General features: G+C 46.7%; 1 protein-coding gene across 1 annotated transcript in view; it reads right to left on the minus strand.

The window, feature by feature from the left end:
• Positions 1 to 18311, minus strand: part of sirt7 (sirtuin 7) — a 41338-nt gene extending 23027 nt beyond the window's left edge. Inside the window, exon 1 of the mRNA XM_072558638.1 lies at positions 18168 to 18311. Within this exon, the coding sequence (XP_072414739.1) occupies positions 18168 to 18257 (90 nt within the window). The 5' untranslated portion in view covers positions 18258 to 18311. The remainder of the gene's footprint in view (positions 1 to 18167) is intronic.
• Positions 18312 to 21309: the final 2998 nt, after the last annotated feature.

Below are 21309 nucleotides of genomic sequence, written 5' to 3' on the forward strand. Positions count from 1 at the left end.
AAGTCAAAATGTTTCCTCTTCGCACATTCCCAGTTTATAAGCCCCAAATATTTTCCCTTGTGTAATCATTCTAATTAATCATAAACATGTTTTCAAGCTTACTGTTTATTAAAAAGGTAGTAAACAGATAAGGAAAGCAAAAAGAAATTAACTGTTTACCAGAGCGTCTTAAACTTTTCAAATTTCACAAGCCCACAGTGGCTGAGGTTAGAACTGCTGCCTCACACTCTCAGGCAACTGTCTGTGGGAGTTTCCTTCAGATGCTCCGGTTTCCCCTCTCAGTCCAAACATGTGCAAGTTAGGTGATTGGCCATGCAAATTTTCCCTTAGCATCCAAGGATGTGCTGGCTAGGTGGATTAGCCACGGGAAATGCATGGTTATATAGTAGGGGGTGTGGGTCTGGGAGAATCGGTGTGACTCAATGGGCCAAATGACCTACGTCCACATGAAGAATTCTATAAATAATTACACTTCGCAAGTTTTGAGAAGATTTGTAGCTCAGGTTGAGGTTCTAGATGTAGGTTTGCTCGCTGAGCTGGAAGGTTCATTTCCAGATGTTTTGTCACCATATGGGGTAACGTCTTCAGTAGGCCTCCAGGCCAAGCACTGCTGATAACTCCTACTTTCTGTTTATATGTTTGGGTTGGTGATGTCATTTCCTGTTCTTTTTCTCAGGGGGTGGTAGATGGGGTCTAACTTGTCGTGCTTGTTGACAGAGTTCCTGTTGGAATGCCATGCTTCTAGGAATTCTCATGCATGTCTCTGTTTGGCTTATCCTAGGCTGGATGTGTTGTCCCTGTCAAAGTGATGTCCTTCCTTATCTGTATGTAAGGATACTAGTGAGAGGGGGTCATGTCGTTTGGTGGCTAGTTGATGTTCATGTATCCTAGTGGCTAGTTTTCTGTCTGTTTGTCCAGTGTAGTGTTTATTACCATTCTTGCATGGTATTTTGTAAATGACATTAGTTTTACTTGTTGCCTTTCAAGGTTCATTAGCTGCTGTTTTACTGTGTTGGTGGGTTTGTGGGCTACCATGATGCCAAGGGGTCTGAGTAGTCTGGCAGTCATTTCCGAGATGTCTTTGATGTAGGGGAGAGTGACTAGAATTTCTGGGCATGCTTTGTCTGCTTGTTTGGATTTGTTGCTGAGAAATCAGGGGACGGTGTTCATTAGGTACACATTCTTTTTGAATACACTTCACTAAGATCCTATTGACAACTATTATTTACAACCTTAGTGATATGTCTGCCCCGGACAGAAAATGTAAATATGAATTTTAAGCATTTTGTAATGAAACGGAGAAGTCTCCAATGTATTATTGTTGCATCCTGTGTTTCATCAATACAACATGTAGACATAGTAAAACTTGACAAAATTTAGAGATATACAATGAAGCAGTCATCATGTTATTGAATATTATAGATCAGCAACCTCTCTGAACAAAATGATTAGAAAAAACATTTTTGTTCAGTGTTAGAGACAATTGAATGTTTAATCTTTGATATAGTTACAAGAATGTCAATAGTATCTCATTAAAATGGCCATATGCTGTTTACTCATGCGCCAGACATTACCAACTTTAAACATATACTCATTGCACTAAAAAAAAAGCACTGGAAATTCTAATGTAATTAATTTAATTTACAGTATCAATGAATTTCAAACCAGGCTCTTGCCATGATGTCTCTATTTTAATTAGCAGTATACTATCTCGCAAATTAACTGTCAAGTGACTCATGCCGCCATGCTACCTCTCACAAAAGCACCCATCTGTAGGCAAACCAATACGCTTTCGCTCTGAAAATTGCATTTTTATTTTCATGATAAATTGGGGTGCTTTGCAGAGAATGCACTGCAGTAGCGACTGCAAAGATTAATTAAGACTAATCATGGGATGCAGTGTCACATTGAAATCAGCCAGCATAACCTTCCCAAATGGTCCCAGTCACAGATGGCTAGACAACGCCCATAGGAACGTAGCTACTCTTCCCACCACAGCAACATGGTTGATCACAGGCATTGGCTTGTGTCGCTTGTGTGTGGCTGTATCAAGCTATGCGTGGATTCCTGGTACTCAAACACCAAGTGTCACTACGTACAGAGGTTCTACCTGTCCCCGGTGTTGCGAAGGATAGGCCTGGCCTTGCTGCTGTGGAACGCTCCGAGTAGTTGGACCATTCCGTATCACCTGTCCCTTGTGGAGAAAATTATGAAGAAAAACACCTCTGACCACAAGTCCATCAGGAAGTGGTCAGCACGGTGTCCTTGAGACCGTCGGGAAAAGGAAAGGCGGGGGGGAACTCCTGTTGAGCAGTTCCCTGGGCAGACTGTCAAAGTCATTTGGCAAAATGCCTCATCGCCAAAACTTTCCAACAAGCACCAGGACATGGCTCGGCTGGTGGCGAGAAGGGCTGTACCGGTGAGATCCTTTACGTACGCCCGGACTCCCTACACTACCGCAAGCTGCCCGCTAAGCAGCTGTGGAGGAGACGGGACTGTCACACACCTTCTGGAACGTGCCTATGCAAAGGAAGTCTGGAGAGGAATGCTGCGGTGTTTGCCAAGGTTCGTCCCGAGTAGCTCTGTGACATAGGATGCACACGGAGATGAAAATTAACTGTGCCTGGAGTATCATCAACTTGGTGAAAGACGCCCTTTTGTTTGCCTGAAACCTGTTGATCTTCCAGCTGAAGGAGTTGACCCCGACCTAGTGTTGCAGACTGGCACATTCCAACGTCCAGGATTATGTGCTGAGAGACATGCTGAAACGTAGGGCAGCTGTCCAGGCGCGGTAGGGAAAGGTCACCGTATAAGCTCTGCCTGCCGAAGAACAGGGAGGGGGGAGAGGGAGGGAGGTAATTGGGCTCCACTGACGCCTCTTGATGTTCAGAGGCTGGATGGTTAACATACAGCATAAAGACATGTAATGTGTACATAAGAATGGCATCACCAAGTGCACAGATACCAAAGGATTTCTATGAGTAAAGTATATTTTTGAAATGAATTTTTAAAAATTGGTTTGTGTTGCTTCTGGGCCTTTCTGCCAAGATCAAGTGTACTATCTGTTCTTATCAGAACAGGTGTTGAATTGCGAGTCAGCAGAGCTAGTTAAGATAATCGCTGGATTATGATTGGACATTGGAGGATCGTTTGGTTGAGCTGGCCTGCTCTTTGTGGATCTTCATGCTGTTTCAGCCTAATGCCAATGCAAGGAAAGCCAACTAAGAGCTATGGCCTCAGTCGCCACCCACAGCTCAGGCCAGGGAATTCGGAACACAGCTAGGCTGACTGTGAAGAAGGTGAAACAGCATATACTGGTCGATCTGACAGTGTTTGATAAAAAGGATTTGTTAGAATGCTGTGGGTTCTAAACAGCAGACATCTACTGTATCGCTTCTCGGCCTTTTGGCTCGGAATGTGTAGTTCCTGAGGACCAGAGGAAGAGATTCTGCTCGAGTGATGGAGGTTCGATGCAGCAGACGTGTGCTGGTGGGGGAGGAACCACAGGGATCGTGTTGCGAGTCGTCGGAGCTGCTGGAGACCATCACTGGATCGTGATTGGATGTTGGAGGATTGTTTGGTTGTGCTGACCTGCTCTTGGTGGATCTTTATGCTGGCTTCGGCCTAACGCCAATTCAGGTATCAGCCTACCTCAGAGCTGTGGCCTCAACAACCATTCGCAGCCCTGGCCAGGGCATTCGCAACACAATCAGGGTGACTGTGAAGAAGCGCACACCGGTCGATTGGATGGTGTTAGTGAAGAAGATTTTGCTTGAGTGCTGCGGGCTCGAAGCAGCGGACGTGTACTGCCTGCAGGATGTCCCTGCGGCAGGCTATTTCGACGTGACCTTCAGGAGCGTGAAGAATTGAGAGCAGCTCCTGAAGGTCTTCAAGGAGAAGGAAGGGGAACTTCTGTTCTCCTTCTTGTTGGTGGTCCCGTTGTGTGTGTGCTTCCTGCGCAAAGGAGTTGGGTTGTAACAATCCAGATGTACAATCCTCACGTCCCAGCAGATGTCCTGACCTTCTTGAGAAGATACATCCAGGTCGAGGGAGAGAGTACCAATGTGGTCGATCCTTTCGGGATCTGGACCAGCAAACGACAGGTCAGGGTAACTCTGAGGGTCAATGCCAGTAGGAACATCCTCCACCCACCCTCCAACTTTGCCATCAGAGGAAGCAGAGGTTACCTGACTTACGCAGGGCAGCCAAAAGTGTACCAAACCTGCGGGAGGTCAGACCACATGGCGGTGGATTGTAAGGTGACCGTCTGCCGAAACTGCAAGCAGGAAGGCCACCCGACCAAGGAATGTAAGGAGCCCAAGAACTGTAATCTGTGCGGAGAGGCGGGCCACATGTACAAGGCCTGCCCAAGACAAGGGGCCGCCGCCTACGCACAGATGGCCGGAGGTGGCAACATGAGCCGTGGACGCCTAAGTCCAGCAAGGTACCACAAAACAGCACGGGAACGGTGTCTGGAGGCACCCAGGATGGGCAGGCTGTTGCGGAGCAGACGGCAGACAGCGCGGAGATGCAGCAGCCGATCCATGGTCCTTCAAGACAGACGGAGGAAATGGAAGAGGAGGGATCAAAGGAGGCAGAGGATTGGATTACTGTCAAAAGCAGGAAGAGGAAGCCTTCCAAAGCCACCCAGAGAAGGGGGAAACGACACCTACACAATGAGGATACAGGCAGCTCTTCCAACGGTGAGGACGGGCGCAAGGAGGGTCGTCACCAGAGGAAGAGACAGAGTGCCGTGGGGAGAAAAAGGAGGGCAGCACCGCCCAAGCAGGAAAAGACGATCCCTCTGAGGGGATGGGTAAAGGCCTCCCCCCACCCGGTGAGAACCAAGAGGTACCCACCGGCCCACAGCTCCAGGTAACTTGGAGCAGTGGTCCTGTGACAGCCCCACTGTCAGATGGAGAACTGGATGGTGCAGACCCTGGGCCCGATCCGAAGACACCAGAGCGGGGAAATGGCTCCAGCGTGGAGCCGGACAGCTACCTCAGCCCTGGGAGGGTCCAGCAGTTTGCCGTCACCACGGGAATGCACACAGCTACCCCAGAGGGCCAAGACCAGCAGCAAATGGACAGTGTTAACCTTGTAAACTGTTAAAATGGGGTTAAAAATTGTCAGCATCAGTGTGCGTAGCGTCAAATCGGCTACATGATGTGTTTCTACAATGGCCTTCCTGGACAACGTTAAAGCCGACGTCCTGTTTCTGCAGGAGTGTGGGATACTACACCTCAGCAGCTACAGGAGATGGTTGAGCTTGTGGGCCCATGGGCCATCAGTTTGGTCGGGGGGCAACAATAGCCGCGCCTCCAGCCTGGGTATCCTGTTGAGAGGAGGCAAATTCACCATCTCCGAGGTTAAGGAGGTGGTGGGCGGGCACCTCCTTGTCGCCGACATCATGTCCAGGAATGCTCCCCTGAGACTGATTAATGTGCACGCCCCAGTGGGTAAGAGTGAATGGTTGGCCGTCCTGCAGCAGCTACGTCCAGGCCAGAGACTTCAACTGTATCATTGATGCAGATGGACGATCGGGAGGGGGCGGGGGGGGGGAAAGAAAGAGAACAGTAAACTGAACGCCACGTCCAGAGCTCTGATGAACACGGTAAAAAAGATGCCAAGCTGCACGACGTCTTCAGTACCCCTGCAGACGGAGCACAGCGTAGATACACCTGGTCACGGGCAGATGGGTCTATCTGCTCAAGGATAGATTACCTGTTTGTGTCCCGAACGCTCTCTGTTAGATCCACCGACGTCAAGCCGGTGTTCTTCTCTGACCACTGCCTCCTGCTGGCCGACTGTCACCTACAGGACGAGCAGCGGGTTGGTAATGGAATGTGGAAGCTGAACACAAAGCTGTTGACCCCGGGAAACATTGAGGAGCTCAAGAGGGACTATGCAGGTTGGAGAACCGTGAAGCCCTTCTTTGAGTCTCCAGCAGACTGGTGGGAAACAGTAAAAGGGAACATCAAGAGGTTCTTCATCCTCAAAGGTGTTCAGGAAGCGAGAGAGAGGCGGGGAAAACTGTCCCAACTCCAGGAAAGTATGCAGAACCTGCTCCTGCTGCACACGATGGGGGTGGATGTCACGGAGGACCTCAAGGAGGTGAAGGGCCAGCAAGCCTCGCTCTTTGGTTCGGAGGCCTCCAAGATAATCTTCCGGTCCAGGGTCCGCTCGGTGGAGCAGGACAAGACTCACGTTTCTTCTCCCAGAAGGTGCACAAAGAGAGCTCCGTGCTCAGCAGCCTGAAGGAAGAAGATGGCTCGATAACATCATCTCAGGCTGACGTCATGAGGATCAGTAAATCCTTCTATGCCAGTCTGTATGACGCGAAGCTGACCGACAGCACTGCCTCCCAGTTGTTCCTGTCCTCTATCACGGAGGTCTTAGGCGACAGAACACGCAAGAGGCTGGACCAACCACTATCTCTGGACGAGCTGACCAAGGCCCTTGAGTCCTTCACAAAGAAGGAAACTCCCAGAAGCGACGGCTTACCGGTCAAGCTCTATTCCACTCTGCGGGACTTGATTGGCCAGGACCTGCTGGAGGTGTATGTCAGTGTGTGAATCCATGAGTGAATCCATGAGGGAAGGCATTATCACCCTCATCTACAAGCGGAAGGGGGAAGAGGGAGGAACTCAGAAATTGGAGACCAATCTCACTGTTGAATGCGGATTACAAAATTCTGTCAAAGGTAATCGCCAACCGGGTCAGATCTGCTCTGGGGTCAGTGATTCACCCTGACCAAACCTGTGCTGTGCCAGGCAGGAAGATCGCCGAGAGTCTCGCACTCCTCAGGGATACAATCACCTACGTGCAGGACAGAGGGTTGGACACCTGCCTGATCAGCCTAGACCAGGAGAAAGCCTTTGACAGGATATCACAGGTATATGAAAGATGTTCTCTCCAAAATGGGCTTTGGGGAGGGAATCTGCAATTGGATCAGACTGCTCTACACCAACATTGATTGAGACTGCACTGACAATGGGTGGGAATCAGATAGCTTCCCAGTAAGATCTGGAGTCAGGCAGGGCTGCCCTCTCTCTCCTGCCTCATTTGTGCTGCATAGAGCCATTTGCCGAGTCCATCAGGAAGGATGCGAGCCTGAGAGGGGTGACTATTCCTGGCAGCAGCGGCCTGCAGGTTAAGGCGTTAAGGCCTCCCTATACATGGATGACGTCGCTGTTTTCTGCTCGGATCCGCTGTCCATGCGCAGACTCATGTGCGTATGTGACCAGTTTGAACATGCCTCGGGGGCCAAGGTAAACCAAGGCAAGAGCAAGGGCACGTTCTTCGGGAACTGGGCCGACCAATCCTCGATCCCCTTCACTGTCAGGACCGACCATCTGAAGGTGCTGGGTATTTGGTTTGGGGGGGGGGTGCTGCGGCGTGCGCCAAATCTTGGGAGGAGCTTATCAGCAAAGTGAGGCAAAAACTGGGCTACGGTCACTCTCCATTGCGGGAAAAAACCTGGTCACAGCAGTCACCCGGCCATCTTCCAGTTTATATGGAGGTCAAAGATGGACCAGGTCCGAAGGGACTCACTGTACAAAGATCTGGGCAATGGGGGAAAAAGTACACCCAATGCCACCCTCACCCTGATGGCCACCTTGTGTGTGGCTGCATCAAGCTGTGCGTGGATCCCCGGTACGCAAACACCAAGTGTCACTACGTACTGAGGTTCTACCTGTCCCCGGTGTTGCGAAGGATGGGCCTGGCCTCGCTGCCGCGGAACACTCCAAGTAGTTGAACCGTTCTGTATCACCTGTCCTTCGTGGAGAAGTTAATGAAGAAAAACACCTTTGACCACAAGTCCATCAGGAAGTGGTCAGCACGTAGTGTCCTTGAGACCCTTCGGGAAAAGGAGAGGACGGATCCTATCGAGCGGTTCCCTGAGTAGACTGTCAAAGCCATTTGGCAGAATGCCTCATCGTCAGAACTTTCCAACAAGCACCAAGATATGGCTTGGCTGGTGGTGAGAAGGGCTCTGCCTGTGAGATCCTTTATGCACGCCCAGACTCTCAGCCGCACCGCACGCTGCCCTCGAAGCGGCTGCGGGGGGGGGACAAGACTGTCACACACCTCCTTCTGGAATGTGCCTACGCAGAAGAAGTCTGGAGAGGAATGCAATGGTGTTTGTCGAGGCTCGTCCCGAGCAGCGCTGTGATGCGGTACTCCGTGCTCTATGGCCTGTTCCCTGGGACGCACACCGAGACGAACATTAACTGTGCCTGGAGGATCATCAACTCGGTGAAGGACTCTCTCTGGGTGGTCCGAAACCTGTTGATCTTCCAGCTGAAGGAGTTGACCCCGACTGAGTGTTGCAGACTGGCACATTCCAAGGTCCAGGACTACGTGTTGAGGGACGCGCCGAAGCTAGGGGCAGCTGCCGCCAAGGCGCGGTGGGGAAAGACCACCATGTAACATCTGCCTGCCTAAAGAAGAATAGGGGGCCCGCGCAGTCATTTAGGCTCTGCTGATGCCTCAACTAAAAATGTAATCGTACAGACCTGTAAACAGGAATGATTACTGTTTTTCATTTGCAAACAAATGAAATGTTTACATATGTATGGCATGTCCAATTGTACAGATCAAAGTATTTTATGAATAAAGTATATTTTTGAAATTTAAAAAATCTACTGCCTGCAGGATTTCTCCAGTGCTAGGCATTTTGAACTAACCTTCACTAGTGTGAACCAATGTGAGAAGCTCCTGAAGGAGAGGCTGTGGTGCTGCTCGGTGTCCTCCCTTGCATGGGTGTGTTGGGTTGTTACAATCCATACGTACAACCCACACATTCCTGCAGCCAATGTCCTGACCTGCCAGAGAAGGCATGCGCAGGTGCAAGGAGACATTGTGGACCCATTTGGAATCTGGACCAGCAAGCAGCATGTCAAGACGACCCTGAGGATGCACGCCAATGGGAACATCCTCCAGCTTCGCAGTTAGAGGGAGCAGGGGCTACCTCATGTATACAGGGTAACCTAGAGTGCGCCGAACCTGCTGGAGGGCCAGACACATGGCAGTGGACTGTAACGTAACCATCTGTAGGAACAGATAGCCGGAAGCGGCAACGTGAACCATGGACCCCGAAAAACCAGCAAGGCACCACCAACCAGCAGGGGACGGAGTCCGGCAACACCCAGATAGGACAGATGGGCTGGAGTGGAACAGACAGCAACCAGCATGGAAGCACAGCAGCAGACAGAGGCAACAGAGGAGGAAACCAAGGAGACGGGGGAGTGGATTTCACTGAAATACAGGAAAAGGAGAACCTGCCAGGCCCACAAAGCCTCACTGCAAAAGGAGGAAATGGCAGTTGCATGGGAATAACACCAGCAGCTCCTCAGATGCTGAAGACGGGTGGAAGGTTGTTCATCACCAGAGGAGGCAGAACGCCACAGGGGTAAAAGGAGAGAGTGCCCCCTGTTATGAAGATGTGGGTGTACGTTTGAGAGTGTTAAAAGCAGCAGAACTACTAGACACAGCACCAAGCATTCTCAGTAAGAATGTAAAAAACACTGGGTTGAACAACTCAAGTAGTTAGTTGCCTGGAGACAAAACAAATTAGAATTCAGCCAAGCAGTTTAAATTATACCGCGATAAAAATATCTATTTTCAATCAAATTTAAATTGACTATATTGACAATCTCAAAAGCCAATGACACAATCCGATGTTCTGGGGTATAAGATTGGGGAAAATTGAACAGTTGAGAGGAAAACTGCATGTAGACTGCTTGAAAAAAAAACCTCTTGAAAATCGCTTTTCAATCAGTAACCTTTAACGCAGAAATTCCTAACAAGAGAAAAGACGATACAGGAAGATCCGAAGACAAGAACCTACCGCTGCATGGTTCTGAAATAAGAAATGTTGTTTTGTAAACCTTAATTGGGAGTATTATACAAGGGAAGGTAAAAAAAGATAGGTTAGTGAAAAAAATTGCAAATACTGATTAGTTAATTATTCTCTGTTAAACTTCAAGAAATAAAGTTGTTCATTTTTACTTTACATAGTTCTTGGCCACTCGAATTTTTACAGATTACTGCATGCGATAAATCTTTTCTGTGTAGCTGGTTTTCAGTTAACAGCCATGTCGTAACATCCCCAACCAGGAAACAACAGACCCTCCGAGGGGACTGGTAAAGCCCAGACCCCATCTGGTGAGAACCAGGGGGTACCCACTGCCCCAAGTAACTGGGAGCCGCCATCATGTGGCAGTCCCTCTGTCAGACAGAACTGGACTCTGCAGACTGCAGTCTCAGCCTGATGAGACCAGCGTGGGGAAATAACCCCTGCAAGGGTCACACAGTTTGCCTACACCATGGGGATACAGACAGCCGCCTCCAGGGACAGGGCCATCAGTAAATGTACAATGGCAACCTCAAATTGTAAAATGGGGGTTAAAATTGAGTGTACTAACGTGTGTAGCGTTAACTCTTCCACACAATGTGTTTCTACATTGGTCTTCTGAGCCAACGTTAAAGCAGATGTACTGTTTCTGCAGGAGTGTAGGATACCACACCTCAGCAGTGAAAGGAGATGGTTGAGCTTGTGGGCCCATGGATCGCCAGTCTGATCGGGGGGGGGGGGGGGGGTAAGAGAAGACAATGGTAACCGCTCCTCCAGCCTGGGTGTCCTGCTGCGTGGAGGCAACTTCATCATCTCTGGGGTTAAGGAGGTGCTGGGTGGGCATCTCCTTGTCACTAATGTTATGTAAAGAAACACTCCTCAGACTAATATGCATGCCCCAGTGGGTAAGAGGGAGCAGTTGGCCATCCTGCAACAGCTTCCACTGTTGCTGGCTACATCCAGGCCGGTCACTCTGGCCAGAGACTTCAACCGTATCATTGATACAAATGGACGATCCACCGGGTGGGGGGAACAGTGGAAACAGTCAAAGATACCAAGGTGCACAATGTCTTCAGCACCCCCTGCAGATGGAGCGCTGTGTAGATACACTTGGTTACGGACAGATGGGTCTATCAAAGGCCATCGCCAACCGGGTCAGGTCTGCTCTGCGATCTGTGATTCACCTCGACCAAACCTGTGCTATACCAGGCTGGAAGACTGCCGAGGGTCTTGCACTTCTCAGGTGAGAAGGGCTGTACCTGTGAGATCCTTTAAGCATACCCGGATTCTCTGCACCACTACGTGCTGCCCATGAAGCGGCTGTGGAGGGGACAAGACTGTCTCACATGGCAGGGAACTATGCAAAAGGAAGACTTGGGAGGAATGCAGTGGTGTTTGTTGAGGTTCGTCCAGAGTTGCTCTGTGTTCTACGGTCTGTTTCCCACGATGCACACGGAGACGAACATTAACTGTGCCAGAGGACCATCAACTCAGTGAAAGACGCTCTTCGATCTGTCCAAAACCTAGTGGTCTTCTAGCTGAAGGAGTTGACCACAAGTGTTGCAGACTGGCACATTCCAAGGTCCATGTCTACGTGCTGAAGCTTGGGGCAGCTGCCACCAAGCCGCAGTGAAGGAAGACCACCATAGAATAACGAATTCTGCCAAAGAATAACGAGGGACCCAGTCAGTAACTGGGCTCCGTTGATGCCTCAAAGCAGCAACAGCAGAGAAGAGATTGTCATACATCTTTTGCAATGTGCTTTGCAAAGAAGGTCCAGACAGAAATGTAATGGTTTCTGTTGAGGTTCATCCTGAGCATCTTTGCGCCACAGGACTTTGCACTCCATGAGCTTTTCCCCAGGACATACACCAAGCCAAATACTGACTATGCCTGGTGGACCAATCAATTTGGTGGAAGATGCTCTTTGGTGTGCTCAAAACCTGTTGCTCTTCTCATGCAAAGAGTTGACCTTGACCGACTGTTACAAACTAGCACAATCCAAGATTCAGGACTCCATGCGGAGGGATGCAATAAAACTTAAGGCAGCTGACACCAAAACACTGTGGTGTAAGATCTCAGATCTTTCTTCCAAAATAGGAGGCTCTGTTTCGTTGAGATACCCATGTCGCCTTAATGGAAATGAAAATGAAAATGAAAATAGTTTCCTTTCATGTTTAGAAAATGTCTTTTTTGTTGCAAATGTGTTGAAGCTCTAAAGGAGAAATGTTAAAATTCCACAGTATTTTCTGCACAGTCTGTACAGAATGTTCTGTAGTGGTATTTACAGATAATTTATGAATAAAGTATATTTTAGAAACAAAAAATTGGCTCGTATTTCCTTTTGCTCAACAATTTGCACACTTCTGTTCAATTCTTTGAAATAACTGCTTGCACACTGGAGTACAAAGCAAAGAATCCAGACACCTTCTAGTGCTTTGCCCAACCAGCCATGGTTCACAGCAAGGAGGCATCGCAGCTAACTCCAATTCTATCCTTAACTCATTCCTAAACAAACACTCAAGACAGAAGGAGCAACAACTTTAGCAGTACCCCCTCCATCCAATTACAGTGACTGGAACAGGTCTGGCCACATAGATCCCCAAGTATGGGATCCCGGATTCAGACTGTTAACCTGAGCCAATCAGACAATGCTGCTGACTGCATTTGCTCAAATAAACAGGAGTCTCCTCTTCCGCGGTTACATTCGAGCCCTGCTATCTTTGGAGAGGGAGCACAGCATCCAAGAATGCTCTCAATGCCTTTAGGTTGGGGTGGGCACCACAGGGAATGAAGTGCTTTATTTCTCCCCTCCAACTTTATTCTGATTTAGTCTCCGCCTCCTCCCTCTACCCTCCCCCTTCACATTTTCAAGTGAGCATTGCCCTTATCAGGCTTTGCTTGTTGATGTTTTGCTAGCCACATGGGTACTTTCCTGGTGGTGGGAAACTTAATATAAATGTTAGGTCAAGGGATAAATGTATGGGTGGGTTGCACTTCGGCGGGTCGGTGTGGACTTGTTGGGCCAAAGGGCCTGTTTCCACACTGTAAGTAATATAATCTAATCTAATCTAATTACTGCTGGGTCCCCTTTGGGGGCAGTGGTAGTGTGGCAAAATATCTTTTAAAAAGAGAAAAAAAATTAAGAAAAAAAGTTTTAAAAATAAAATATACATCTCAGGAATTCTCCTTACTCTGGGGACAAGCTCTGAGCTAGCTGGTCAGAGTCCATGTACTGTGAATGTGTAAATAAAGGGGGACTTGGTGGTAGGATACAATTCAGTGGCAATGAGAGAAAACAGTGTGCTCCTGAAGAAAATTCAGTCAACAATCGACTTTGAGTTGGGGTACGCATTCCTGGCATCATGCTTGCCTTTGGGAAACTTGACTCATTCAATCCTGCCATCAAGGACTGGGCCCAAAATGTGGTAAAAAAAAATGCGGTAAAAAAAAAATGCCTTTTTTTCCCCAGGCAGAAGAAAATCATCAGGTCATTCTGGACAGCTTGAGGACCTGAAACATTCTCGGTAATTAAGAGCCTAACATTGACTGAGGCACCAGATACTAAAATCTTTAAGAGCAGACAAATTTAGTTAAGAATATTACAACGCCAAGTCTTCTCTAATTTTATCAATCAGGGGAATCATAACAGGATTTTTGATGAGATTAAGATGACTGGCAGGGGCTTGTGATTTTGGGTTAACTCTGAATGAGATGCTGAGACACTGTTTGGTGTGGAGGATTAATAATGTAACCACGCAAAAACTACGAGCTGAAGCTCAAACAGCCTGTATTAGAAAATGTGGCAAGTGGACTGTGCAAGCTACATGGTATTCCAAAAGAAGTGGACACCCTTGCACGTTCAATTGAGCTTGAGAACACCGACTTGAGTGGAGGCAATCACACAGCCTCACGCACAACATATCCTGAGCAGATGGACCCTAATTCAGCCCACAGAAAAACCCCAAAATAAAGCTGAACCTCAGCCAAATGGCTAAAATGTTCTTCAGGATCCAGGCCAGCAAGCCATTGTAGATGCAGATTCGAGATAACAAAGGAGTCCTACAAAGCCTGACTTGAATAAGTAGTCATAGGTTGGTATCCAGGACAATGCACACCCTGGAAAGTCCACCTACATGTGATTTGAAACAGTTAAATTGCTCTGCAATATCCAAACCTGAACCAAATAATCGTCTGGTTAAATAGACACTCTGTTCTAATTGAGATCAACAAGGTTTGTTTTGGACTCCAAGCCTTAAATTTGTGCAAATCCTCAGCCAGACAGAGAATGTATACTGAGGAATCATTACAGATTATGGGTACGACTTCAGTTCCAGTCTCCTATGAGAAGCAGTTGGTGCAGGTCCCACTGATTGTAGTAAAAGGCTTGGGTCCGAGCTTGATGGGGCAGAATTGATTGACAAAGGTTCACCTTGATCAGCTCAACATTTTTTGATTAGAAAATAGCTGCCTGACTGAAGCCCAAAGCAATTTTTCAGGAAGATCCAGGAACTATCAAAGGAGCCATGACCACCTTATATGTTGACCAGGAGGCAATTCTACAAGGCCTGCCCAGTGCAATTTGCCTTATGTACAAAAGTAGAGGCAGAAATCAGGACGCTGGAATGTAAAGGAATCATCAAAACAGTCCAGTTTGTGAAGGAGCAGCACCAGTCATACCAATTGTGAAGCTTGAGAGGTCAGTTCACCTTCATGGTTACTTTAAGCAATAAAGTGCGTCTTGCCGTGAAATAAATACTAATCCCTTGCATAGACAACTTGTACACAAAAGTGGTAGGAGGGGACTGTCCTTCATGAAGCTGGACATGAGCTATGCCCACATGCAACTGCAACTAGATTATGCCACAATTAATAACCATAAGGGTTTGTACCAAAATATAAGTCTGCCATTTGTGCTATTATCAGCCTCTGCCCTTTTCCAGTGGATGATGGAGAGCATATTACAAGGTGGACCCCAGATTGCCATTTATCTGGATGACTTCCTCAAGCACTTGGAGAACTTGGACATAGTGCTTTAACGTTTCTCACAGTGAACATACACCTTAGAAGGGAAAGATTTGTGTTCCAGGCACTCACTCAAAGTGACTTGAGCTACAGAATCAACAAGACCAGGTCATACCCATTGAAAGATAAAGTGAGGGTGATTAAAGGTGCTCCAGCTCCCACATCTGTACCAGAGCGGAGGTGGCGGATTACAAACCCTTGTTAGGGCTACTTGACGGCTATGCTACCCATAGTTTCAGATCAAATTCAGCAGTGGACCCTTATTCTCAGTGCATACAATTACAAGTTGGAACATCGTCCAGAAGGTCAAAAGACAAATGCAGATGTCTGAGTCACCTCCCACCTGCAGATACATCAGTGGTGTTGCCACTGGAAACGTCCGTTCTAATTTTCAACTTTCTGGACACTCTTGCAGTCACCACTGACAATATCAGACTATGAACACAAAAAATAAGCACTACTGCAGTTAGGCAGTAGTGTGGGGGTAAATAAAAAAGAAGAAAAAAATAAATAGGAGTGTCAGAGGTCCTGAGAGCTGGCTCTGAGGGAGCTGGAGCAGTAAGAAAAAGATAAATTGGAGTCATCATGCAGCTCTCTGAAATAGGCATTGCTTGTCACTGGATTAGTGGTGCTGGAAGAGCACAGCAGTTCAGGCAGCATCCAACGAGCAGCGAAATCGACGTTTCGGGCAAAAGCCCTTCATCAGGAAGGGCTTTTGCCTGAAACGTCGATTTCGCTGCTCGTTGGATGCTGCCTGAACTGCTGTGCTCTTCCAGCACCACTAATCCAGTATTTGGTTTTCAGCATCTGCAGTCATTGCTTGTCACTGACCACTTGGGTGTTTTTTTTCTTCCTGGTCATGGAAATTGAATAAAGGTTCGTGCACCTTGTGTCTTACACCTGCACACGCACAACATGTGTGTAGGGGGGAAAATAAGCACTATTGCTGTCAGGCGGTAGTGTGGGGGTAAAATAAAAAAAGAAAAATGAGGAAAAAAAGAAGAAAGAAAAAAATAAACAGGAGTCATCACGCAGCTCTCTGAGAAGGGCATTGCTTGTCCCTGGCCACTTGGGTATTTCTTTTCTTCCTGGTGGTGGAAACTGAATAAAGATTTGTACACCTTGTGTCTTTCACTGTGTGTCACACATGCACACACACACAACATGGATGCTGGGAAAAAATAAGCACTACCGCAGTTAGGTAATAGTGTGGGGGAAAATTTAAAAAAAAGGGAAATTTAGAATCTCAATTCAATGACTCTTAAAACAAAAGATAAACAGGAGTCACCACCCTAGTACGGAGGTAGGGAGGGTAGGTTGGAGGATCTCCTCGTGGTCTGCTCTTGGGTTTGGCCAAACTGGCCATAAACAGGTCCAGGCAGCGGGCCCTGAAGGGGGTCGTTAGGGCCGATTGCCTTCCCTCTTCTGCAGTTATGTTAGTGTCTGGGCGGAGGGGTTGCTGGAGACGGAGCATGCGGTGTCCACCAACACCCTTGAGCTGTTCAGGGAGAGGTGGGCACCACAGGGAGCGGAATGTATTATTTCCCCGTCCAACTTTATTTTGATTTAATCCCTGCCCTCCCTTCACTGTTTGATCATGCAGCATAGCACTTTGATGTGAAGGGCACTGGTTATCACTGGCCACTTGGGTGTTTCCTTTCTTCCTGGTGGTGGAAATTGAATAAAGATTTGTACACCTTGTGTCTTTCACTGTCTCACACCTGCACACACACAAAATGGGTGCTGGGGAAAGATAAGCACTTAGGTAGTAGTGTGGGGGTAAATAAAGAAGAAGAAAAAAATAAATAGGAGTGTGGTAGTAATTAGGTAGTAGTGTGGGGAGGAGAAAAAAACAGGAATGTCAGACATCCTGAAAAGAAAAAAATAAACAGGATTCGCTCTTGTGGTGGAATATAAATAAAGGTTTATGCACTTGTTTGTACTTCACTGTGTCCTACACCTGCACACACGTGGGTGCTGGGGTAAAATAAGCTACTGCTGATAGGCGGTGGCGTGGAGAGAAAAATAAGGAAAAAACAGGAGTTTCAGAGGTTATGTTCACTGAGAGCTGGCTCGAAGGAAGCTGTATTATTGACAAGGACTTTCTCCAAAGGAAAAAATAAACAGGAGTTGCAGGGATTCTCTCACATGGTCACAGTCCATGTACTGTGCACGTGTAAACAAAGGGTGAGTTGGTGACGGGGTCCTGGCCTTCGTGGACTTTCACCAGTAATATACAGCTTTTGGCCATTTACACACAACAACTAAGATCAGATAGTTGGAAAAAAATCAAACTTGAGTATTTTGCTTTGCTACTTATTAAAATCAATTACTAAGTCATACAATCCTTTGCAAATGAAATCATACAACAGGACTTCTGGATGTGTGTGTTAATGGTTTCCCACTACTGGAAGAAAATATCCATCAACAATTTGACTTTGTGCACATAAATGTGGCAGATATACAACAATTTCTTTCCACCCTACACACACATACCCAAATCATTCTTGAGAATAAAATAATAAAATAGAGGAGGGAAATCTAAGAATCAGTTAATTAAGACTAATAAAATGCCCTCCCTTGCTGATAGTTATATCATAAGTATTGTATTTGGTGAAAACCAGGAAATCGAAAGCCTACATCTTTTCACAAAGCTTCAATCTGATAACCCAATGAGTTGGCCCATACGAAGGGGCAAATCAAAGGGCTCTTGGGGGAGTAGCGGTGCCCCTACCTCAGGGCCGACAGACGGGGCTCAACTTCTATCTGCTTCAGAGGTATTTCATGACGTGTCTGAACAGGTCAAGGCTCAATGACTACTTGTGGGTCACTGGGTTAGAGGGAGATGGAGGGCAGGGTGGGGGTGAGGGAGATGTGAGGATGGAGGGCTGAGCAGGGGGAGGGTGGACGGCAGGGAAATGAGGGTGGAGGGCTGGGCAGGTGGGGGGTCAGGGAGATGAGGGTGGAGGGCGGGGCGGGGGGGTCAGGGAGATGAGGGTGGAGGGCTGGGCGGGGGGGGTGAGATGTGAGAGGTTGAAGGTCAAAGGAGGGAGCGATGACCCGGGGCAGGGAGTGAACCTGGAAACCCCAGCCCCCAGTAACCGGGTCAGGGGAGGAAGCTGATCTCCGCAGGCAGGGTCCACCCCTGTCACTCAGCGCCACCTCGGCCCTACCTCCCCGTCCCGTCCCCTCCTTGTCGCCGGGTAAAGGAGCCGCCCCCTCCCGCTCTTGGATCGACCACCCGGGCACCCAGCAGACGATCAAACCGCCGTGAAAACCTGACCAGTTTAATCCTGGCCCTCTGCTCCTCCAGCACTCGCTTCTGCCGCCGATCAGCCGCTTTCCGGACCTCCCTTTGGGACACCCCGGCCATCACCGGGAGGAGGCGCGCAGCCAACGGGCAACACTGAGCCACCGGCCCCTTTAAAACAAGGAGGCGAGTGTGCCGGAAAGAGCAGCCCCCTGAGCCCGGGCGAGGAGCTGCTTCCGTCAACAGCGGCTCCTGTGGCCGGAGTCCAAACAAGACTCACCCTTTCAGCTAGGCACAGTGGGCTCATTCTGTCAGAGGGCTTAGGGGTACTGGCCCAGAGAGCAAGACGAATTCTCTGTCAGCAGGGAGGCTGTGACTAGTGGTAATATCACTACACTAGTAACTCAGAGCCTCTGGGTTCATGTTCAGGATATGTGATAAATGGTGAATGTGAATTTGAAAAAAAATCAAGAGTAATTGTTATAAAAACAGTTACTCAAATAAAAGGAAATGCTGTGGATGCTAGAAAGCTGAAATTGCTGGAAAAACTCAGCATGTCTGGCATCACTGAGGAGGGAGAAACAGGGTGAGCATTTTGAGTCTGATATGACGTTTATTCAGAGTCATTAACTTTGTTTCTCTCTCCACAGATGCTGCCAGATCAGCTGAGTTTCTCCAGCACTTTACATTTTTATTTATGGTTCACTTGACAGAAGGTAATCTTCAACTCTACCTAGTCGAGCCTACGTGAAACGCCAGATCCACTGCAACAAGGTTAGCTCTTAACCGCAACCTGAGCCATGGAATGGGCAATAATTGCTGACACCTACATCCTGTGAACAAATAGAAAAAAAATCACACAGTGTTACATTTTGGATTGCAGTGATTCTTATATTTTAATGGTAGCTACTTTTGCTATTCTTAATTGTGTTTTTCCCATAAGATCAGAGTTATTGATTTTTCAACTCCTGGGTATGATGTTTTTTTTAACACTTAATTTGATTTTGCTCAAACTTTAACACAAGAAAAAAGCGAGTGGCAATGAATTATTCAACTATTCAGGATCTCAAAATTAAATGGAAATATACACAAACCAAGCATATTAAAATAAATGTACCTAATTTATGTGCTTGTGTTTAAAGATATGGTGATTACATAATATTAAATTAAAAGTTATTAAGTCAACATTAAAAGTTAAAAGCTGTGCTACCTTAAGGTACCTTAATCAGTGTAGCAGTCTTGAATGTGAGTTAGGGTCTTGTAGGTTCAAGCCTGTATTCAGAAATTTGAACACATAATCTAGGCTGACATTCCACTGAAGTACAGAATGAACACTGTACTATTGGAGACACAGCCTTTGGATGAACAATTAAACAGGGACAGTGCCTGCCCCCTCGGGTGGACAATAAACAGCGGAGAAGTTCTCCATGGTATTCTGGCCAATACTTATACCCCAACCAACATTACTGAAACAGATTACTGGTCATTGCTGATTTATAGTAAAGCTCACTATTTTAAAAGCTGACTATTGTATATTCTAAGTTGCAACAGTAGCTACACTTTGAAAAGTCTTAATTGATTGTAAATGCTTTGAAATATTCTAGATTATGAAAGTTGTTTTATTTCTGAACTTTATTTCAATGCAAAAGCGAAATACCTCAAATGCTGGAAATCCAAAACAAAGAGAAAATTCTGGAAATGCTCAACAGGACAGGGAACGTCTCTGGTGAGATCAACAGCGTTGACATTTTTAGTTGGTGACCTATCAGAACAATTTAGTAACCTAATAAATTTAAAACATTTGTCCAGGTGAGAATGTTCCTCTGTCTGTCAGAGGAAGAAAAAAACTGTAAAATTTAGGTTTTTATTAATGAAGCTGTCTCTTCCAAGAATATAATTTACACTGGGAATGCTGTGGTCATGCAACATTCATAGCTGTATCTGCCATCAACATGTACATAAATTTCTTCTGTATTTTCAGGTAGGAATCTGATGCTACTACAAATCTGTCTTTAGCTGGAACATTAGGATTTGGGCTGTCAGCACAGTCCTCAACAATATTAGTCAGTGAGTAACCAGCCAATGGTCAGCTGGTGCAATACCAGTGCTCTCTCATTCCCTCAGAAAATATAGCATTTCACCATGAACAAGGCATCTGTCAATGGAGATTAATAGGCAAAGGAGAATTCCACTGAACTTACCATGAGAAGCAGGCATACTAAAAAGGAAGGTAGCTCTCTGAAACTTGATAATATCCTTTGGTACTAGTATTACATGCATAAGTATCTGCATTATTCGGTTTCTCTGTATATAACTGCTTTATTATAATATTTAGAAAATAGTAGCGTGCATTCAAAATAAATTGGACATAAAATAATACGTTTTAATCTGGTTAGATAGTCATGAGAACTCAACAAAAACGTTTATATGTCATGAGTATGGTGCTGGAAAAGCACAGCAGGTCAGGCAGCATCCGAGGAGCGGCGAATCGACGTTTTGGGCATAAGCCCTTCATCAGGAATGATTCTTGATGAAGGGCTTATGCACAAAATGTCAATTCTCCTGCTCCTTGGACGCTGCTTGACCTGCTGTGCTTTTCCAACACCACACTCTAGACTCTGATCTCCAGCATCTGCAGCCCTAACTTTCCCCTCCAAAAATGATTATATCTCAACATTTGTGATAGAATGAAACAAGCAGCTATATAAAAAATATTGAAAAGAAGCTTTGAGAAAGTTGTCCATGAATACATACTTCTCCACCCATTTGCAACACATTTTATGGTTCTGACATGAAAAGCCACATCAAATGTAACAGTGTGATGTAATGTCAATCTACAATGGATTGTTTGTCTCTTATTGACAACCTTATTTGTAGAGATAATCACTCACTCCTGACCACTGAACTCATGCATAATAATGAGCCAGATACTGTAGCTAACATGCTGATTAGATATACTTAAAGTGTCAACTTGATCACATTACCACATAAGCAACTTCTTATATCAATTCCAAAGAACATAGCTGATTCTTGAATCAGATGCTTCAAAGAAGGAATTAGACTGGCAGTTTCATTCTTCCTGGTAGAATTGGCTGAGAAACTGTGGGTCAGCAGCCTCTTAATTTTCTGTTCCCAGAAGACAGTGGAAAGAAAAATTAAGGTCTTTGATTTTCTG

This window comes from Chiloscyllium punctatum, chromosome 39, assembly GCF_047496795.1.
Source record: "Chiloscyllium punctatum isolate Juve2018m chromosome 39, sChiPun1.3, whole genome shotgun sequence".
Classification (NCBI taxonomy): Eukaryota; Metazoa; Chordata; class Chondrichthyes; order Orectolobiformes; family Hemiscylliidae; genus Chiloscyllium; species Chiloscyllium punctatum.